Here is a 14,982-nt window from a genome sequence, read left to right as displayed (position 1 = left end):
TACAAAGTAAAGTTTTCTATATTTAATCACAGAAAGAAAGTTGCATAACATTTTCAGAAATATTAACTAAATTTATATATTATTTATTTATTAAATATTAAATTATTATAGTTTGTGAACATCACGAATTCCTTATCATAACTGGTTGTGCGCAAGTGCCGAAACATTTGCAGAATAATAAAACCTAAAACACGATTACATGTTCACAGCCAACTTTTAATACTAGGTATATACAATTACGTAAAAATAACATTACTCTGTTTACTATATGTGACTATAATGCATGTATTTAAATAGCAATTGTACTCAAAATAACATAAATCAAGTACAATACATTTACAAACTGAATCTCAGTAACATTATAACAGAGAAAGTTATGCAACAACAACTAGTATCCGAATATATCAACCGCATAACACGCGACGCGATATTTGAACCAATGGAATTGGTTATTTATCGCCTAGTTAATAGCATTCCTTCATGTACTACATATCACAGTAATTGTGTCAATATTATATGGCTCAAGTAATAAAGTGGCACAATGCAATTTAATACATACAAGTATAACTATCTAGATAGGTATACATTTTGTACATACGTGAGACAGGTCTAATGTTCCTCGTGCACCACGGCCACAAATTCCTTCTTTTCCTCATCCTTATTTTTGCAGTCGTCGCAATAGTTTTCGAATGTTCTAAGACAAATATTTACATATTTCTAAATTATACAAAAATACATTATAATAAGGAATAAAAAGAAAAATCAACAGGATTTAACTTTACTCTTGAATTGAGCTATTTGGACCGTTCTGTAAGATATTATTATAAACAATACCTTTTTTGCAATATGCAAGTGTGCGTCAAGCTAGCGGCCTCAAAAAAAAAATGGGCACGAAAAAATAATTTGACCATACCACAAAATAGTACTCTTATTGAAAAAAATAGTACCTGTTGTAAAAAAATTAGTACCATCACGGTTCTGGGCCCTGTTTTATAAAGCTGACAATCCGACAAGTCGACATATGTCAAAAAGTGACAATCCTAAAATTTTTCTGTTTAATAAAACTGACAGGCGACAAATTTGTCACGGTGGAAAATTTACAAATATGTCGAATTGTCGCGACAATTCGACATATTTCTGTTTAATAAAACTTTTTGGGCGACAGGTGACAAGTGACAATTTGTCGTGAAAAACTTGTCAAATCAGCTTTATTAAACAGAAAATTGTCACGACATATTGACATATTTGTAGAATTGTCCGACAATTCTGACAGGAGAGTTACCCTCTGTCGCGAAACTATATTTTGAATTTTAAAGGAGTAAGAAAGTGTTTATAAAACGCGCATTACAAAAAATGGTACTATCATCGAGCAGTGAAAGTCAATTGGGCACTAAACTTCCCAAACAGTATGTTTCTATTTTCATAGATAATCCCCAAAATACTTAGTTTCTTGTGCATTTCCATCACACGCGATCAAAACAAACAATCGAAGTTGCACTAGTGATTGATTCTTTCTTTTACTTTGTTAATATTTTTTCTATTCTACCCTCATTTAGCTTCATATTATATTATATTGTCACGACAATCCGACAATTGTGGTGACGTAATAATTTGACTGTGGTTTTTTGACATATGTCGAGTTTTATTAAACGCTTTTTTAAATGACAAATATGTCACGTTTTCACGGTCGATTTTTGACATAATTGTTACCTTTATAAAACAGCCTAAGCGCGACAATTCTACAATTTTGTAATTTTTTGACATATATGTCGAATTGTCAGCTTTATAAAACAGGGCCCTGGATTTATAGCCATGTTTTATTGCACTTGCTAGCTTGACGGTGAGCGAAATTTGGCGAGAGTTAACGACAAGGTCTTTCGCTTTGATTTAAACGCCAAAAAATAGTACCGAAATAGTACTCACCCCCTGCAAAATACCGAAAGTAGTACTTCAACGGTTCTAAAGTTATAAAGGCAGTTCTTTGATCCCGCTAGCTTGACGTTTTGAAAATACCTATTATCTGGGGAACGCTTGTATACTTCAGTATGTAACTAATGTCAATAAACTCGTATGAAATAGTACTCCCTACCATCATAATTTTGATCCGATTCTCTTTGTAGAAATGTTAAAAAATCATCATAACCTATGCCATACATTTGTTGTTGATACAGTCACGTAGACAATTACATAACCTCACAATTTATTCGTAAGTATTGCCATTTTGGAGGTCTACCCTACCATTTCTTTGCACTTCAGAGTGCTGCTATTACAAAAAATTCCTATTGCATACACCCATATGCACTAATTTTAATAGAAAATGGCTGCATGGGTCTAGTTCTTATCGAAAACAATCTGTGATTTTAATACATCATAATACATTTTTAATCTGCTGTTTTATTTTATAATTTATACCTTCATGTTGAATTTGTTACGGATCGAAGTGTTTGTTAATAAACAATTTGCAGTATTTGTAGAATAACTCAAAGAGTTTCAACAATGATATTACTTTCATCTGACACTATCTTCACCAATTTTTACCCAAAAATGGGGAAAAATACTAAAATCTGACAACATTCTTGACCATGTGTAATAATTTTGTTCGCGACTGTACTTGTCTTGATAAATGTATGACATAGGTTATAATGACTTTTTGACATATTTCTACAAAGAGAATCGGGTCCAAATTATGATGGTAGGGAGTACTATTTCATACGAGTTTATTGACATTAGTTACAAACTGAAGTATGCAAGCATTCCCCAGATAATAGGTATTTTCAAAACGTCAAGCTAGCGGGATCAAAGAACTGCCTTTATAACTTTGGAACCGTTGAAGTACTACTTTCGGTATTTTGCAGGGGGTGAGTACTATTTCGGTACTATTTTTTGGCGTTTAAATCAAAGCGAAAGACCTTGTCGTTAACTCTCGCCAAATTTCGCTCACCGTCAAGCTAGCAAGTGCAATAAAACATGGCTATAAATCCAGAACCGTGATGGTACTAATTTTTTTACAACAGGTACTATTTTTTTCAATAAGAGTACTATTTTTTGGTTTGGTCAAATTATTTTTTCGTGCCCATTTTTTTTTTTGAGGCCGCTAGCTTGACGCACACATATGCAATCCAACTTTACAAAGTTGTATTGTACACAACTTGTGTACTTTATTTCTTAAGTGCACTTTGAGCTGTTCTTTAATGTCTTCTAATGATGATCATCATCATCATCAACCCATAAACGGCCCCACTGCTGGGGCACGGGGGCTAATGATGATAGCATAATGCTATGTAACTGATGTCTGTATTGTACATGGAAAATTAGGGCTATATAGTGAGGGCACGTAACGAACACCTACTTGCGCCACTTGTCGGCCTTGTGCAGCAGGAACCACATGAGGCCGAATAGGCAGGAGGGCGGCGTGGGCACGGGCTGGCGCTCGGGCGCCGCCACCATGCTCTCCACTTGCGGGATGGACAGCTCCACCACCTCAATCATCTCGTCGTCCACTCCGCCACCTGGGAAGAATACGGTCACAGCACATCTGTACTCGCTTCATGTCTCTACATACATACATACATAAACTCACGCGTATTTACCACCGGGGTAAGCAGAGACTATAGAATTCCATATTTCCATATTGTCTCTAAAACATTACAATATCCAACATAGATATTTTTTGTTTTTTTAACCGAGAGGTAAAAGCTGATTTGATTCCAAATCGGCTTTATAAAATTAAAAACTAACTAAACAATATGAAACTTTTGGATACATACCAGTAGTAACTCTCATTTCATCAGTCACTTCACAGTAGTACAAAGTCTGAGCCGAGCCTTGAACACCAACACCTGCCCTGTACATAGGAAGCATTACTTTCATGAAATATGCAATAACAATGAAATAGAACACAATGAATAAGTTACTGTTTTCCAGAATGTTATTTAATCAGTTTGAAACATGATAAAGTTCAGTTTGGTATGGTACCCATACTGCATTATAAACACAACACTACACAAACATGTTACTACTAATAACAAATATATTAGTCCTTTCTATATTTTTTTGGAAATTACTAATTACTTATAATATGAAATTATAATTCTAGATAAAAATATAAGTACCTACACAATAATAATTTACATTAACTTTACAAAAATTTTAATTAATATTAAAAAAATATTAAATAGGATCAGTAAAATAATCATCAAATTAATAATGTCTTGTGTGCCACCCCCAACTTATTTTTAAATATAGAAATATTTGTATCTTTTATTTGGTAGGTAGTTTATTGCAGATTTTCAAGGCTAAACAAAAAAACTTATGGAGCAGTGCCATTTGATGGTAATATGTAAAGTCCCACCAACTTTTTGAAAAGCACAAGACTCCCTCACACATAATTGATCACTTTACAATGTCAATGTGAAAAAAATACAGACAATTTCTGATAGGGAGGGCTACTAAGAATGAGATAGCTCACCTGTAAGATATGATTCTCTCTAACATCTTAGTCTCAATGTTGTAGCCACACTCCTCCATCACCTCTTCCACGGCAATCTCCTCGAGTGTGATCTCCTTGTCCACTATGCCTGCACACATCTCCAACGTGATACCCAGAGAAGGGGGATACTTCTCCGTATCCATGAACTCAGCATCACGGTCGTCCAGATCGATGCTATTGAAGTACACAGCTGGAAATTTACCAAACATTTACAGTAATCAAAATAATACTTGTAATGCTTTAGGTAGTAACAACACAAAACGGTAAATTGTCACTATATAAGCGTACCAGGTCGGAACTGTTTGACGAAGATTAGCTTTCTTCTGGTGATGTTGAAGAGGACGACGGAGACACTGTCGTGCACCTCGAGCAAGTCCCAGGTCTTCTTAACTCCATCCTGCGTGTAATTAAACCTGAATGGTCGCACATACGATGACTCGTCCAGCGGAGAAAAGAAAATTTCAGTAACGTCCTCCATCCTTCACTAATACTTGATTATAACTATCAAAGAATGCCACAAATAGAATTATTATAGCTTGTTTTATTACCGCAAAAAATATACCAAATCTTAGTAAACAAACAGTAGTAGATAGTTACTTCAGATAATAAAATCAGATTCAAGATTTGAAATAATAAAAATCAAAATCATTTTTTTTTTTTTTTGGTTTGGTTTTCCCCGAAGGGTAAGGCAAAGGGAACTATGCCCATACAGCCATGTCTGACGTATTTTTTTTCTCGATGATTAATGAAATGATGAAAGGTGATGATGATGAAACCTAAGCCCCCACCCTCGGAGTAGACTCCTACTCCGAACCCCAAACGAATTAACTCAAAAGTCCGCATAAACTTTTGAGTTATGAAGCGGCTTCCCGGCACGAAGCGAAAATAGGCAGATACACTTTGTTTATTGAATACTCCAATATAATAACACTCGCGAATGTCTTCCGACTAACTTAATGCGATCATTAACCACAAAACACCACTTCGTATTAATTATTTAGATTACTCAATGAAGAAAGCAACTGTCCCGTTCCCGTTTCCCACCGAAAAGCCCCTTTTATTGGTTCTCTTTAGTATTGTTTTGACGTTAACTGACTGACGTTGGTTGACGGGTATTGTTTTTTTTTTAAACTAGGGAAGGGCCGAGTCAAGTAAGACAAAGGAGTAGACTAGAAAGGAGGAAAGAGGTAAGGAGTAGTAGTAGATCGATTCAAATTGATCAAAAAATATACTCACGTTCACGCTGGTGGTCGCTATCATACTCGCACCGTCCCACGTTCAGTTCAATCAAATATAAATCTAAACGATCCTCAAATAAAATATCAACAGACTCTTGTGATTGAAGTAAAAAAAAAACACCTCTTGACAGAGACTTATGTGCTTTGCTTTGGCTCAATGAGAGTTACATGGAAAAAAAGACGGATTTATAGTATAGTCAATAGTACACCATTTTTTTTTGTTTTTTTGTATTAGAATGAGTTTTCTTACTAACTAGCTATAGACTACGATGGTATCAAGAAAATAACGCGTATCCGAATTTACGAGCGTGACTTATGTCAGTTATTAGAACATGTTTTTTATGGCTATCATGCTATCGTAAATAAGCGATTTGTGACCAAATAATTGTACTATTCGTGAATAATCATGATTTGGCACAGTTAAAAAACAGATCTGCTGTCCACATTCAAACTAAACTGCTAAATAAACATGGCTAAACAAACTAAATCAGGATTTGTTATTAAACTTTCTTGCGAAACTGTGCAGAAGTTAGCAGAAGAGGATCAGCAAGCTAAAAGCAAGGAATCTGCTAGTAGTGACGTCCCAGAGCCAGAGCCAGGAGAAAAAAATGAGGCTGAAGATTGTGAAATGAAAAGTGATTCAACTTGCATTCAAAATGCACTTGCAGAGGTCAGAACCGAGGTAAACGATGACGAAAAATCGAAATCTCTACTTCCTAAAAAACTAACGATCAATTCTAAAGAGAAGGCGAATATTGTTACTACTGAAAATAAAAGGAAGTTAGGCGATGAATCCAATCCAGAGTCCACAAATGCATGGGGAGATTATGCTCCTTTCGTTACTTATGAAGGTGATCAAGCTATTTATACTGACCCATCTACACAGCAAAAGTATTCTTGGAATAAAGAGAATAATTCTTGGGACCCAATGGCTAGCCAAACTGGAGTTCCCGGCAGAGAATACAGCTATGAAGATGACACCCATGTATACACAGAACCAGATGGTTCAAAATTTTTCTGGGATATGGAAAAAAAGGCTTGGATACCTAAAGTTGATGATGACTTTCTGGCTTTTTATCAAATGTCTTATGGATTTGTTGATAACACTTCCAACGAATTGGATAAGAAAGAAGATGACAAGAAGCAAGATGGAAGAAAAAAAGAGGTTCAGAAACACACTGTAGATCCTGTGACTGGAGTCAAGAGAAAAAATGAGCCACAATGGTTTGAGCCATCTGATGACACTAACACTAAAGTGTATGTTTCTAATCTACCTCTTGATTTAACTGAAGAGGAGTTTGTAAACTTTATGCAAAAATGTGGTCTGGTGGAGCGGGATCCAAGTACACAGAAGATGAAAGTAAAACTTTATATGGATAAAGAATATAATTGTTTCAAAGGAGATGCTCTATGCACTTATATCAAGATTGAGTCTGTTGATTTAGCTTTAAAATTACTAGATGGAAGTGATTTGAAAGGCAACAAAATTAAAGTTGAAAGAGCACATTTCCAATTAAAAGGGGAATACAATCCTGCTCTTAAACCTAAGAAGAAAAAGAAAAAAGAGTTAGAGAAGTTAAAGAAAATGCAACAAAAGCTATTTGATTGGCGACCAGAGAAATTCCTTGGTGAGAGATCCAAGCATGAGAGGGTTGTTATTGTCAAAAATTTGTTCCATCCTTCTGACTTTGATAAGGAGGTTCAATTGATCTTAGACTACCAACAAGATTTAAGGGAAGAATGTTCTAAAGCTGGCGAGGTCAGGAAAGTTGTTATATATGATAGGCATCCAGAGGGTGTAGCTCAAATTACAATGAAGGAGCCCGAGATGGCAGATGCTGTTATACAGCTCATCAATGGAAGGTGGTTTGGTAAAAAGCAAATAACAGCTGAGATATGGGATGGCAAGACAAAATATAAAATTGCTGAAACTGATGCAGATATTAATCAGAGGATAGACAAATGGGGCAAATTTTTGGAAGGGAAAGAAGACGAAGCATCTAAAGAAAAACAAGCAACAGAAAAAAATTTCAAATCTGGTACAAGTGCTGAAAACATTAATTCTAAAACTGAAGAAGTTCAAGTTTCTAGTGAAACAATAGTACAAAATGTATGAATAATTGTGGGTTTTACTGATATTTCAAGTATAAAATGTTTCAAATAAAGGAAAAATGCATTGCACTATTATATTTCACCATATTTTATTTCCCATAAGGTCATAACACCTCCTTGTCACGTTGGTCTTTATAAACCATAAAAACTAGGGTTCTTTTTTAGTTCATCATGTACCTTCTTGACTGCTTATATTTTGTAGGTCTGTATCTCATGGATGCGAAAAAAAACAATCTCGAGTCTTGGCAGCATAATGCTTAGTGCCTTTGCATTACATGACGGATGCTCTTAAAAAAACATGAACCATAAACAACGAGCCGTCACCATGTCCGAGTCTGACACCTGACTTTTTTATGTTGCATACACAAGAGCATCTAATTCGAAGATTTTTGATTGAAAATATAGTTTAACGTGTACTACTTGTTAGACGAATATATAGTGACTACGCGTGTCTGCTCGAAAGCCATGGGAGTCGCGGATAGGCGGTCGAAATCGCGCCCGACTGTCGGCTGAGTCGTCGACACACATCGGGGCTTCTCTGCAGTCTCCATGAATAATAACTGGATAATATGATAACATGGCCGTGCAAGCGGACTCAGGGGGCAAGGATGACGTGAAGACGCAATTCGTGACGCGCGAGGGCACGTACCGGCTGATGACGCTGTCGGAGTACTCGCGGCCGAACCGCGTCGGGTACACGAGCGGCGCGGGCGCCTCGCACGTGCGCGTGTCGCTCGTCACACTGCCAGCCGCGAGCCCCACAGCCCCCGCCGCCGCCAACGGTGCTCCGCCCCCGTCCGAGCCACCGCTTTCCGACGATAGGATCTGCTTCAACCACGGCAAGGAGCTCTATGTTTACGTTTACAGAGGGGTCAAAAAGGTACTGTTCTATACGTTCTTCGACAAATTCATAAATTCTAAAAACGTCAAATTCTACAAAATCATCAAAGAGGAAGTAGTATAATAAGAAGTATGTTTGTCTTATTTTTTGTAATAGGCTTTCACCAAGTTGTATTGACGTTATTTAATTTCTATTAACTATTTGATTTGCTTCTAGTTTTTATATTTAATAAACATTATGAAATAGAATTGCCAGGTGGTAGTCTAATTTTCATGTAATAATGGAATTGTCATTATTAAGAAACATTATGTGTATGATAAGATCTATTGTAAGTCTGTTGTCTACTTCAGGCTGCAGACCTCACAAAGCCTGTGGACAAGAAGATGTATAAAGGCACAAACCCAACATGTCACGACTTCAACACAGTGACCATGACACCAGACAGTGTGTCACTCGTCATCGGGTTCTCCACTGGACAGATCCAACTTATAGACCCCATTAAGAAAGAGCTCAGCAAGTTGTATAACGAAGAGGTAACTTTCTTTGTTATATTCTTTATTGCTGTTTTGTATATATTAATTAAAGCACATAATAACGGGTTCTTATTGTGTTTAAACCACTACTGCATATATGTTGTAAGGAATTTGCTGTTAGAACAGTCTACGCTTCCCTCTTAAACACAGGCTGATCTGTTTTTAGTCATCTACAACTGCCTGGGATAATAAGAAGAGATAGTTTGGATTAGCTGCAATATTATAAATATGAAAGTGACTTTCTTCTTACACTTCCACTGCTTAACTACTCAACAGTCATCATGAAATTTTGCATACACATTGTCAGGGGTATACGTAGAAAAGAAATTATTTACATTTACATAATTTTTCAGGGACATAGTGTATGTACTTGCTGCTATAACCGCAGTCCATGTGGACAAAGCAACCACTAGTACTGTAGATATAGGTAGTGTCAAGAAAAGTGCATAGATGGTATAACTTACATCTGGTTGACATCATAGGTTCACTGGTGTGAGGGTTATTCAGTAAGAAAATGTTGTCATTATCAAAATCATTGTAATTACATCTATGTAGTTTTTGTATAGAAGTCCCTGTTTTTCTCGAAACTGAAATCGAAAGAGCTATAAAAAGCCAAAAACTGGAGAAGGCACCAGGACCTGACAAAATATGCAACGAACTGATAAGAGGTACAATGGAAGAGTTAACTCCAATTCTAACAGATATTTTCAATGGAGTCCTCATGACAGAAACGACGCCTTTGCAGTGGGGCAAATCGCATATCATACTACTGTTCAAAAAAGGCGACAAGGCAGATATTGGAAATTATAGGCCAATAAGTCTAATGTCAAATGTGTATAAAGTATTCGGAAAAGTTATTCTAGAAAGAATATCAGGCACGCTGGATGAGAATCAGCCGAAGGAACAAGCCGGATTCAGGAAAAATTTTTCAACAATTGACCAAATTCACACAGTCAAACAGGTGATAGAGAAGTACAACGAATACAACAAGACATTGTATATGGCATTCATAGACTACTCGAAAGCCTTTGATAGCTTAAAACACGAAGCTATATGGTGTAGCTTGGAGCAGCAAGGTGTGCACCCAACCTACATCAAACTAATTAAAAACATATACGAAAGCAGTAGAGCCAGGATTCAACTGGAAACACTTGCGGATGAATTCCCCATAAAGAAAGGCGTAAGGCAAGGCGATCCAATGTCACCAAAACTGTTCTCAGCAGTACTGGAAAGTATATTCAGAAGACTGAAATGGGATGATTACGGACTAAAGATAAATGGAGCCACACTTAACCATCTCAGGTTTGCGGACGATCTAGTCTTGTTTGAAGAAAACCCATCCAAGCTCGAAGAAATGTGTCAAACACTAGCAAATGAGAGCAGGAAGATGGGCCTATCTATGAACGCCTCCAAAACGAAGTTGATGACCAACAATCTCAAATCCGAAATCAAAGTAGATGGCAGAACCCTGGAATTCGTAGACGAGTACATCTACTTGGGACAAATTATATCCTTCGAGGACCAGACCAGCAAAGAAATAGACAAAAGAATTGCCAATGGGTGGAAGAAGTACTGGTCTTTGAAGGAGGTAATGAAAAGTCCAAAGTTATGGCTAGGAGTAAAAAGAAAGGCCTTCAACTCTTGTATACTACCATGTCTGACATATGGATGCGAAACTTGGGCCCTAAACAAACAGCATAGGGAAAAACTAGCAAAGTGTCAAAGACGGATGGAAAGAAGCATGCTTGGTCTAAAACTTAAGGACAAGATACAAAGTGAAAAAATTAGGACAAAAACTAAACTAACTGACGTTCTAACTAGAATAGACCAGCAGAAATGGAGATGGACCGGACATATGCTAAGATCCAAAGTGGAGAAGTGGAGCCAGACAATCACCCAGTGGTATCCACGAGACGGTGCCAGAAAAAGGGGTAGACCGAAAAGGAGATGGGACGATGAGATCAGGATGACTGCGGGCCCTTTCTGGACAAGAGCGGCGCGTGATCGCCATCATTGGAAAGGATTGGAGGAGGCCTTTGCCATGAGGCACTCCGAAATAAGAGATTTAATATAAAGTGAACTGTAAATAAACGAACAATGTTTCGGAAGCAAGGCTTTCAAGATTCAAGATTCAAGTTTTTGTATTACACAGACTTACAGTCTTATGCACAATTCGACACTGACTGAATAAAGGGACATGTGATAGGTTTAGCTTGGGCTCTTTTTCACTTCACATTATGCAAGTCCCTACAAATACCAATGAGGCAACACCATCCATTACTCTCCAGCTTTTGATCATATTGAGCAAGGAAGGAACATACTACTCTCTGAACTGACAGGCAGTGACTAGGCTCCATCCCACTCCCACTCTCGCCACCTGACTGGCGTTGGTGACTGCCAGGATACTGCAACTTTACACCAATTGTTGTTGAATCGCCTTGTGTACTCATGGCTTGTCATAAGTATAATAAAGCTGTATCATCATGATGAGTTATGTGTGTATGTATGTGTGTATTAGCGGCTGATCGACAAGACGCGCGTGACCTGCATCAAGTGGGTGCCGGGCTCGAGCAACTTGTTCGTGTGCGCGCACGCGTCGGGCCAGCTGTACGTGTACAACGACGAGCTCGCCTGCGCCAGCGCGGCGCCGCACTACCAACTCTTCAAGCAGGGCGACAACTACTCCATACACACCTGCCGCACCAAGTCCACCAGGAACCCTCTTTACAGGTCAGTGGTAGTTTTAATTATGTGATTTAGGAACTCGAGTGCTTCAGAGTGGTCATTAATAATATGCTTAAACATAACATTCGCCGCAGGTGGGTGATAGGCGCGGAGGGCAGCTGTATAAACGAGTTCGCGTTTTCGCCATGCGGCGCTAACCTGGCCGTGGTGTCCCAGGACGGGTTCCTGCGGGTGTTCCACTACGACACCATGGAGCTGCTGGGCCGCGCACGGTCCTACTTCGGCGGGTTCCTATGCGTGTGCTGGGCGCCGGACGGGCGCTACGTGGTGGTGGGCGGCGAGGACGACCTGGTGACCGTGTGGGCCTGCGCCGAGCGCCGCGTGGTGGCGCGCGGCCAGGGCCACCGCTCCTGGGTGTCCGTCGTGGCCTTCGACCCCTTCGTGAGCGGCGCCGACTCGGACGACTCCGGCGACGAGGAGCGGCGGCGCGACCCCTGCTACCGGCTGGGCTCCGTGTCGCAGGACACGCAGCTGTGCCTGTGGGACCTCAGCGAGGACGTGCTGCGGCCGCCGCGGCCGCGGGCCTCCACGCACCTGTCGCCGGCGCCCGAGCCGCCGCCGCCCAAGCTGTCGCCCAACGGCTGCGCCCGCGCGAGGCCCGCCCGCCTGGCGCACAAGCACCACGAGCTGCCGCAGCCCGAGGCGGCGCGGCGGGCCGGCGCCGCGGGCGCCGCGGGCTCGCTGGCCGTCAACTCGCTGACGGCGCGCCTGGCGGGCTTCTCGTTCGGCGAGCGGCGCTCGGAGCAGCGCCGCGCCGGCGCCGGCGCCGCCCGCGCCGACGCGGCCGACGCGCTGCGCCTCATGGGCACGCCCGCCTGCCCGCGCTTCGACGACTGCCCCGTGCTGGAGCCGCTCGTGTGCAAGAAGATCGCGCACGAGCGGCTCACGGCGCTGCTGTTCCGCGCCGACTACTTCGTCACGGCGTGCGCCGACGGCGGGGTCAACACCTGGGCGCGGCCGCAGCGCCCGCTCAACGGGGAGCCGCGCGCCCGCCGCCCGGACCGGACCGAGCGCCCGGACCGGACCGAGCGCCCGGACCGGACCGAGCGCCCGGACCGGACCGAGCGCACGGACTAGCCTGCCGCATCGCCAGCCGTGTAACTGGTGAATTAGATAGTCTTCGATCTTTCCGGAAACGCGTGCGGGGCGGACGGGTGTTGCGCGGTGTATCGCGGCTCGGTGACGTATTCCAGTGCGGTGTGCGAGTGTGTGTAGTGAGCGATGTCGACCGAGGGCCGCGACGACCCTAGTTGTGGAAATGTTGATTTTACAAAGCGGTGACGCGACGTCGCTTTTCTTCAATGAAGAAGGGAAAGTCCGGTCCCGTGGCGGCGCCGCGAGGACGTGCGCTGGGACCGCTAGTCGGCGCCGGCGCCGAGATTCTATGTATAGATGTATATTGTAATATAAGAATACATTCGGCTCCCTTGTACATATAGCGGTGGCCGGGAGCGATCCAAGATCGCGAGAGACGCACTGGTGTGCTTCGTGTCCTCGGATACTATTTATTTGAATTGTTTTATCAGTTTAAATGTTGTTGTCGTATAACGCATCTGTGAGACTTGCAGAATTTATCGAAACCTATAACTTGTGAGACTTGTTTGGATAAGTCGTTGTTGTACCGGGGCGCGGCGGCGCGGGGCGTCATTGCGTCGATATCGTTATTGTATTGTACACCAGATATTGGCCCAGAACGTCGCCGCGTCACTTACTGTAGGTAGCCTATAATAGTAAACTTATTTTATAGTAGACAAATCGCGTATAAATACAACTCAGTTCTATATTTCCTGTATAGAGGCGACGGAGCGGTATAGTCCCTGTCGTTCAGTTGCGAGTGCTGTACAGCAGTATCAATTGTGGGCGCGCGCGCCTCGAGCCTAAACATATTTGTTGTATTTAACCATTATAGTCATTATTATTTATGTGTAGTTACGTATAACGTTTTATTTTTAATGTTAGTGCTCGCAGCATGAGTATCATGGTAGCCTACAAAAGACAGTCTATAATGTAAAGTATGTGAATATATTTTTGTTGATGCTGCGTGCACATAGAGCAATGAGGAGCGGAGTGTTAGAGAGAGTAAGAGAATGTCTTTGATATAATGTAATGTTTACTTTTCGTTGTGGCCTTATTCATGTCTTACTTGTGTAAGTCAGATGATGGTTTGACGGAACAGATCTCATGTACTGACCCTTCACTTCTGTTCTGTATCGCCTGCGATGTCTCCGAGGCGAATGTTATTACATAATATATTAACTAAACAATCTGTTGGGGAACATTGTCATTATCTGATCGAGATGTCTAGTACTTGAGATAACAATTTTTTACTCTTTATTGCTGTACCAATAGAGAATCGAAATCATGTTCAAGAAAAAAGATAAAAGTTTAGATACAGATATTTGTTGTTATTTTGACACGAACTAGTTGACGCTAACACCGGTCGCTGCGGCGGGGGACGAGGCCCGCAGCAGTGTCCTTGTCGTCCGATTCCAACTTACTGTAGGTTGTGCTCGTAGATGTAACGCTAGCCTTCGGAACAGCGCTTTGTTGTTATTCTGTGTAATGTAATGCGTTTGGCTCTGTTTTTAGAGCACACTGACTGAACTGGGGTCACGCTGGCACCACGACATTGAACGAATGTATATATATTGAATGTTTGAGCTCAAAATTTGTAAAAAATATATCTTAGATTGAGACAATTTGTATAAAATGTTTTTAAGTTTGTTGTGTCAGTGTGACTTAAGTTGGTACGTCCAGAGCTGTCGTCCTTGTGATGGAGTGGGCCGGCCGTCGTGATGGAGCGGGCTGGATACAACACGACTAGTGACTCACGGTCTACAAGCCTATCAAGTTAATATTTAAATAGAGGATTCTCTTTTTAAATCACTGCAGTTTTATTGTGAACTCCCAGCAATGCCTTCCCTTTCCGACACTCAAGTCTACGCAGTTCTTGTTGTCCTCACTGAGGAGCCCATAAAAGTGTAAGTGTTACCGTTTAAAAATAGTTTTGTTTTGGACATAGAA

At 40.9% G+C, this 14,982-nt stretch overlaps 3 protein-coding genes across 5 annotated transcripts; 2 read left to right on the top strand and 1 right to left on the bottom strand.

Annotated features, from left to right (window-relative positions):
- Positions 1-5,839, bottom strand: LOC126374880 (uridine diphosphate glucose pyrophosphatase NUDT14-like). Of its 3 annotated transcripts, none has more exons than XM_050021650.1 (6): positions 5,726-5,839; positions 4,778-4,886; positions 4,469-4,679; positions 3,768-3,844; positions 3,350-3,509; positions 1-694 (listed from the first exon to the last, which is right to left on the bottom strand). In XM_050021650.1, the coding sequence occupies exons 1-6, from the start codon at positions 5,747-5,749 to the stop codon at positions 610-612; spliced, it is 666 nt and encodes a 221-aa protein (XP_049877607.1). In that variant the 5' UTR covers positions 5,750-5,839; the 3' UTR covers positions 1-609. The 3 variants fall into 3 exon arrangements, with proteins under 3 accessions (XP_049877607.1, XP_049877606.1, XP_049877605.1); XM_050021649.1 differs by having other exon boundaries at positions 4,778-4,990; positions 5,726-5,817; XM_050021648.1 differs by lacking the exon at positions 5,726-5,839 and having other exon boundaries at positions 4,778-5,139.
- Positions 5,840-6,025: 186 nt separating this feature from the next.
- Positions 6,026-7,916, top strand: LOC126374865 (HIV Tat-specific factor 1). The gene has a single exon (XM_050021628.1). It carries the CDS (start codon positions 6,197-6,199, stop codon positions 7,841-7,843), a length of 1,647 nt encoding a protein of 548 aa, XP_049877585.1. The 5' UTR covers positions 6,026-6,196; the 3' UTR covers positions 7,844-7,916.
- Positions 7,917-8,088: 172 nt separating this feature from the next.
- On the top strand, positions 8,089-14,841 carry LOC126374864 (WD repeat-containing protein 20). Its single transcript, XM_050021627.1, has 4 exons — positions 8,089-8,719; positions 9,031-9,213; positions 11,732-11,943; positions 12,033-14,841. Exons 1-4 carry the CDS (start codon positions 8,417-8,419, stop codon positions 13,033-13,035), a joined length of 1,701 nt encoding a protein of 566 aa, XP_049877584.1. The 5' UTR covers positions 8,089-8,416; the 3' UTR covers positions 13,036-14,841.
- Positions 14,842-14,982: the final 141 nt, after the last annotated feature.

This window comes from Pectinophora gossypiella, chromosome 18 (genome assembly GCF_024362695.1).
Source record: "Pectinophora gossypiella chromosome 18, ilPecGoss1.1, whole genome shotgun sequence".
Classification (NCBI taxonomy): domain Eukaryota; kingdom Metazoa; phylum Arthropoda; class Insecta; order Lepidoptera; family Gelechiidae; genus Pectinophora; species Pectinophora gossypiella.
The sequence above is the reverse complement of the archived record's forward strand: the minus strand, read 5'-3'. Positions and strand labels throughout refer to the sequence as shown.

What these genes read in the sequence shown, in the direction of transcription:
- LOC126374865 (XM_050021628.1), top strand. Translation starts at nt 6,197, where the DNA reads ATGGCTAAACAAACTAAATCAGGATTTGTTATTAAACTTTCTTGCGAA.
- LOC126374864 (XM_050021627.1), top strand. Translation starts at nt 8,417, where the DNA reads ATGGCCGTGCAAGCGGACTCAGGGGGCAAGGATGACGTGAAGACGCAA. An exon ending in GCAAGTTGTATAACGAAGAG is followed by an intron (nt 9,214 to 11,731) that starts GTAACTTTCTTT and finishes TGTGTGTATTAG; the next exon opens with CGGCTGATCGACAAGACGCG. An exon ending in ACCAGGAACCCTCTTTACAG is followed by an intron (nt 11,944 to 12,032) that starts GTCAGTGGTAGT and finishes CATTCGCCGCAG; the next exon opens with GTGGGTGATAGGCGCGGAGG.
- LOC126374880 (XM_050021649.1), bottom strand. Translation starts at nt 4,967, where the DNA reads ATGGAGGACGTTACTGAAATTTTCTTTTCTCCGCTGGACGAGTCATCG. An exon ending in CGTCAAACAGTTCCGACCTG is followed by an intron (nt 4,680 to 4,777) that starts GTACGCTTATAT and finishes GTAAATTTCCAG; the next exon opens with CTGTGTACTTCAATAGCATC. An exon ending in TGAAATGAGAGTTACTACTG is followed by an intron (nt 3,510 to 3,767) that starts GTATGTATCCAA and finishes TATTCTTCCCAG; the next exon opens with GTGGCGGAGTGGACGACGAG.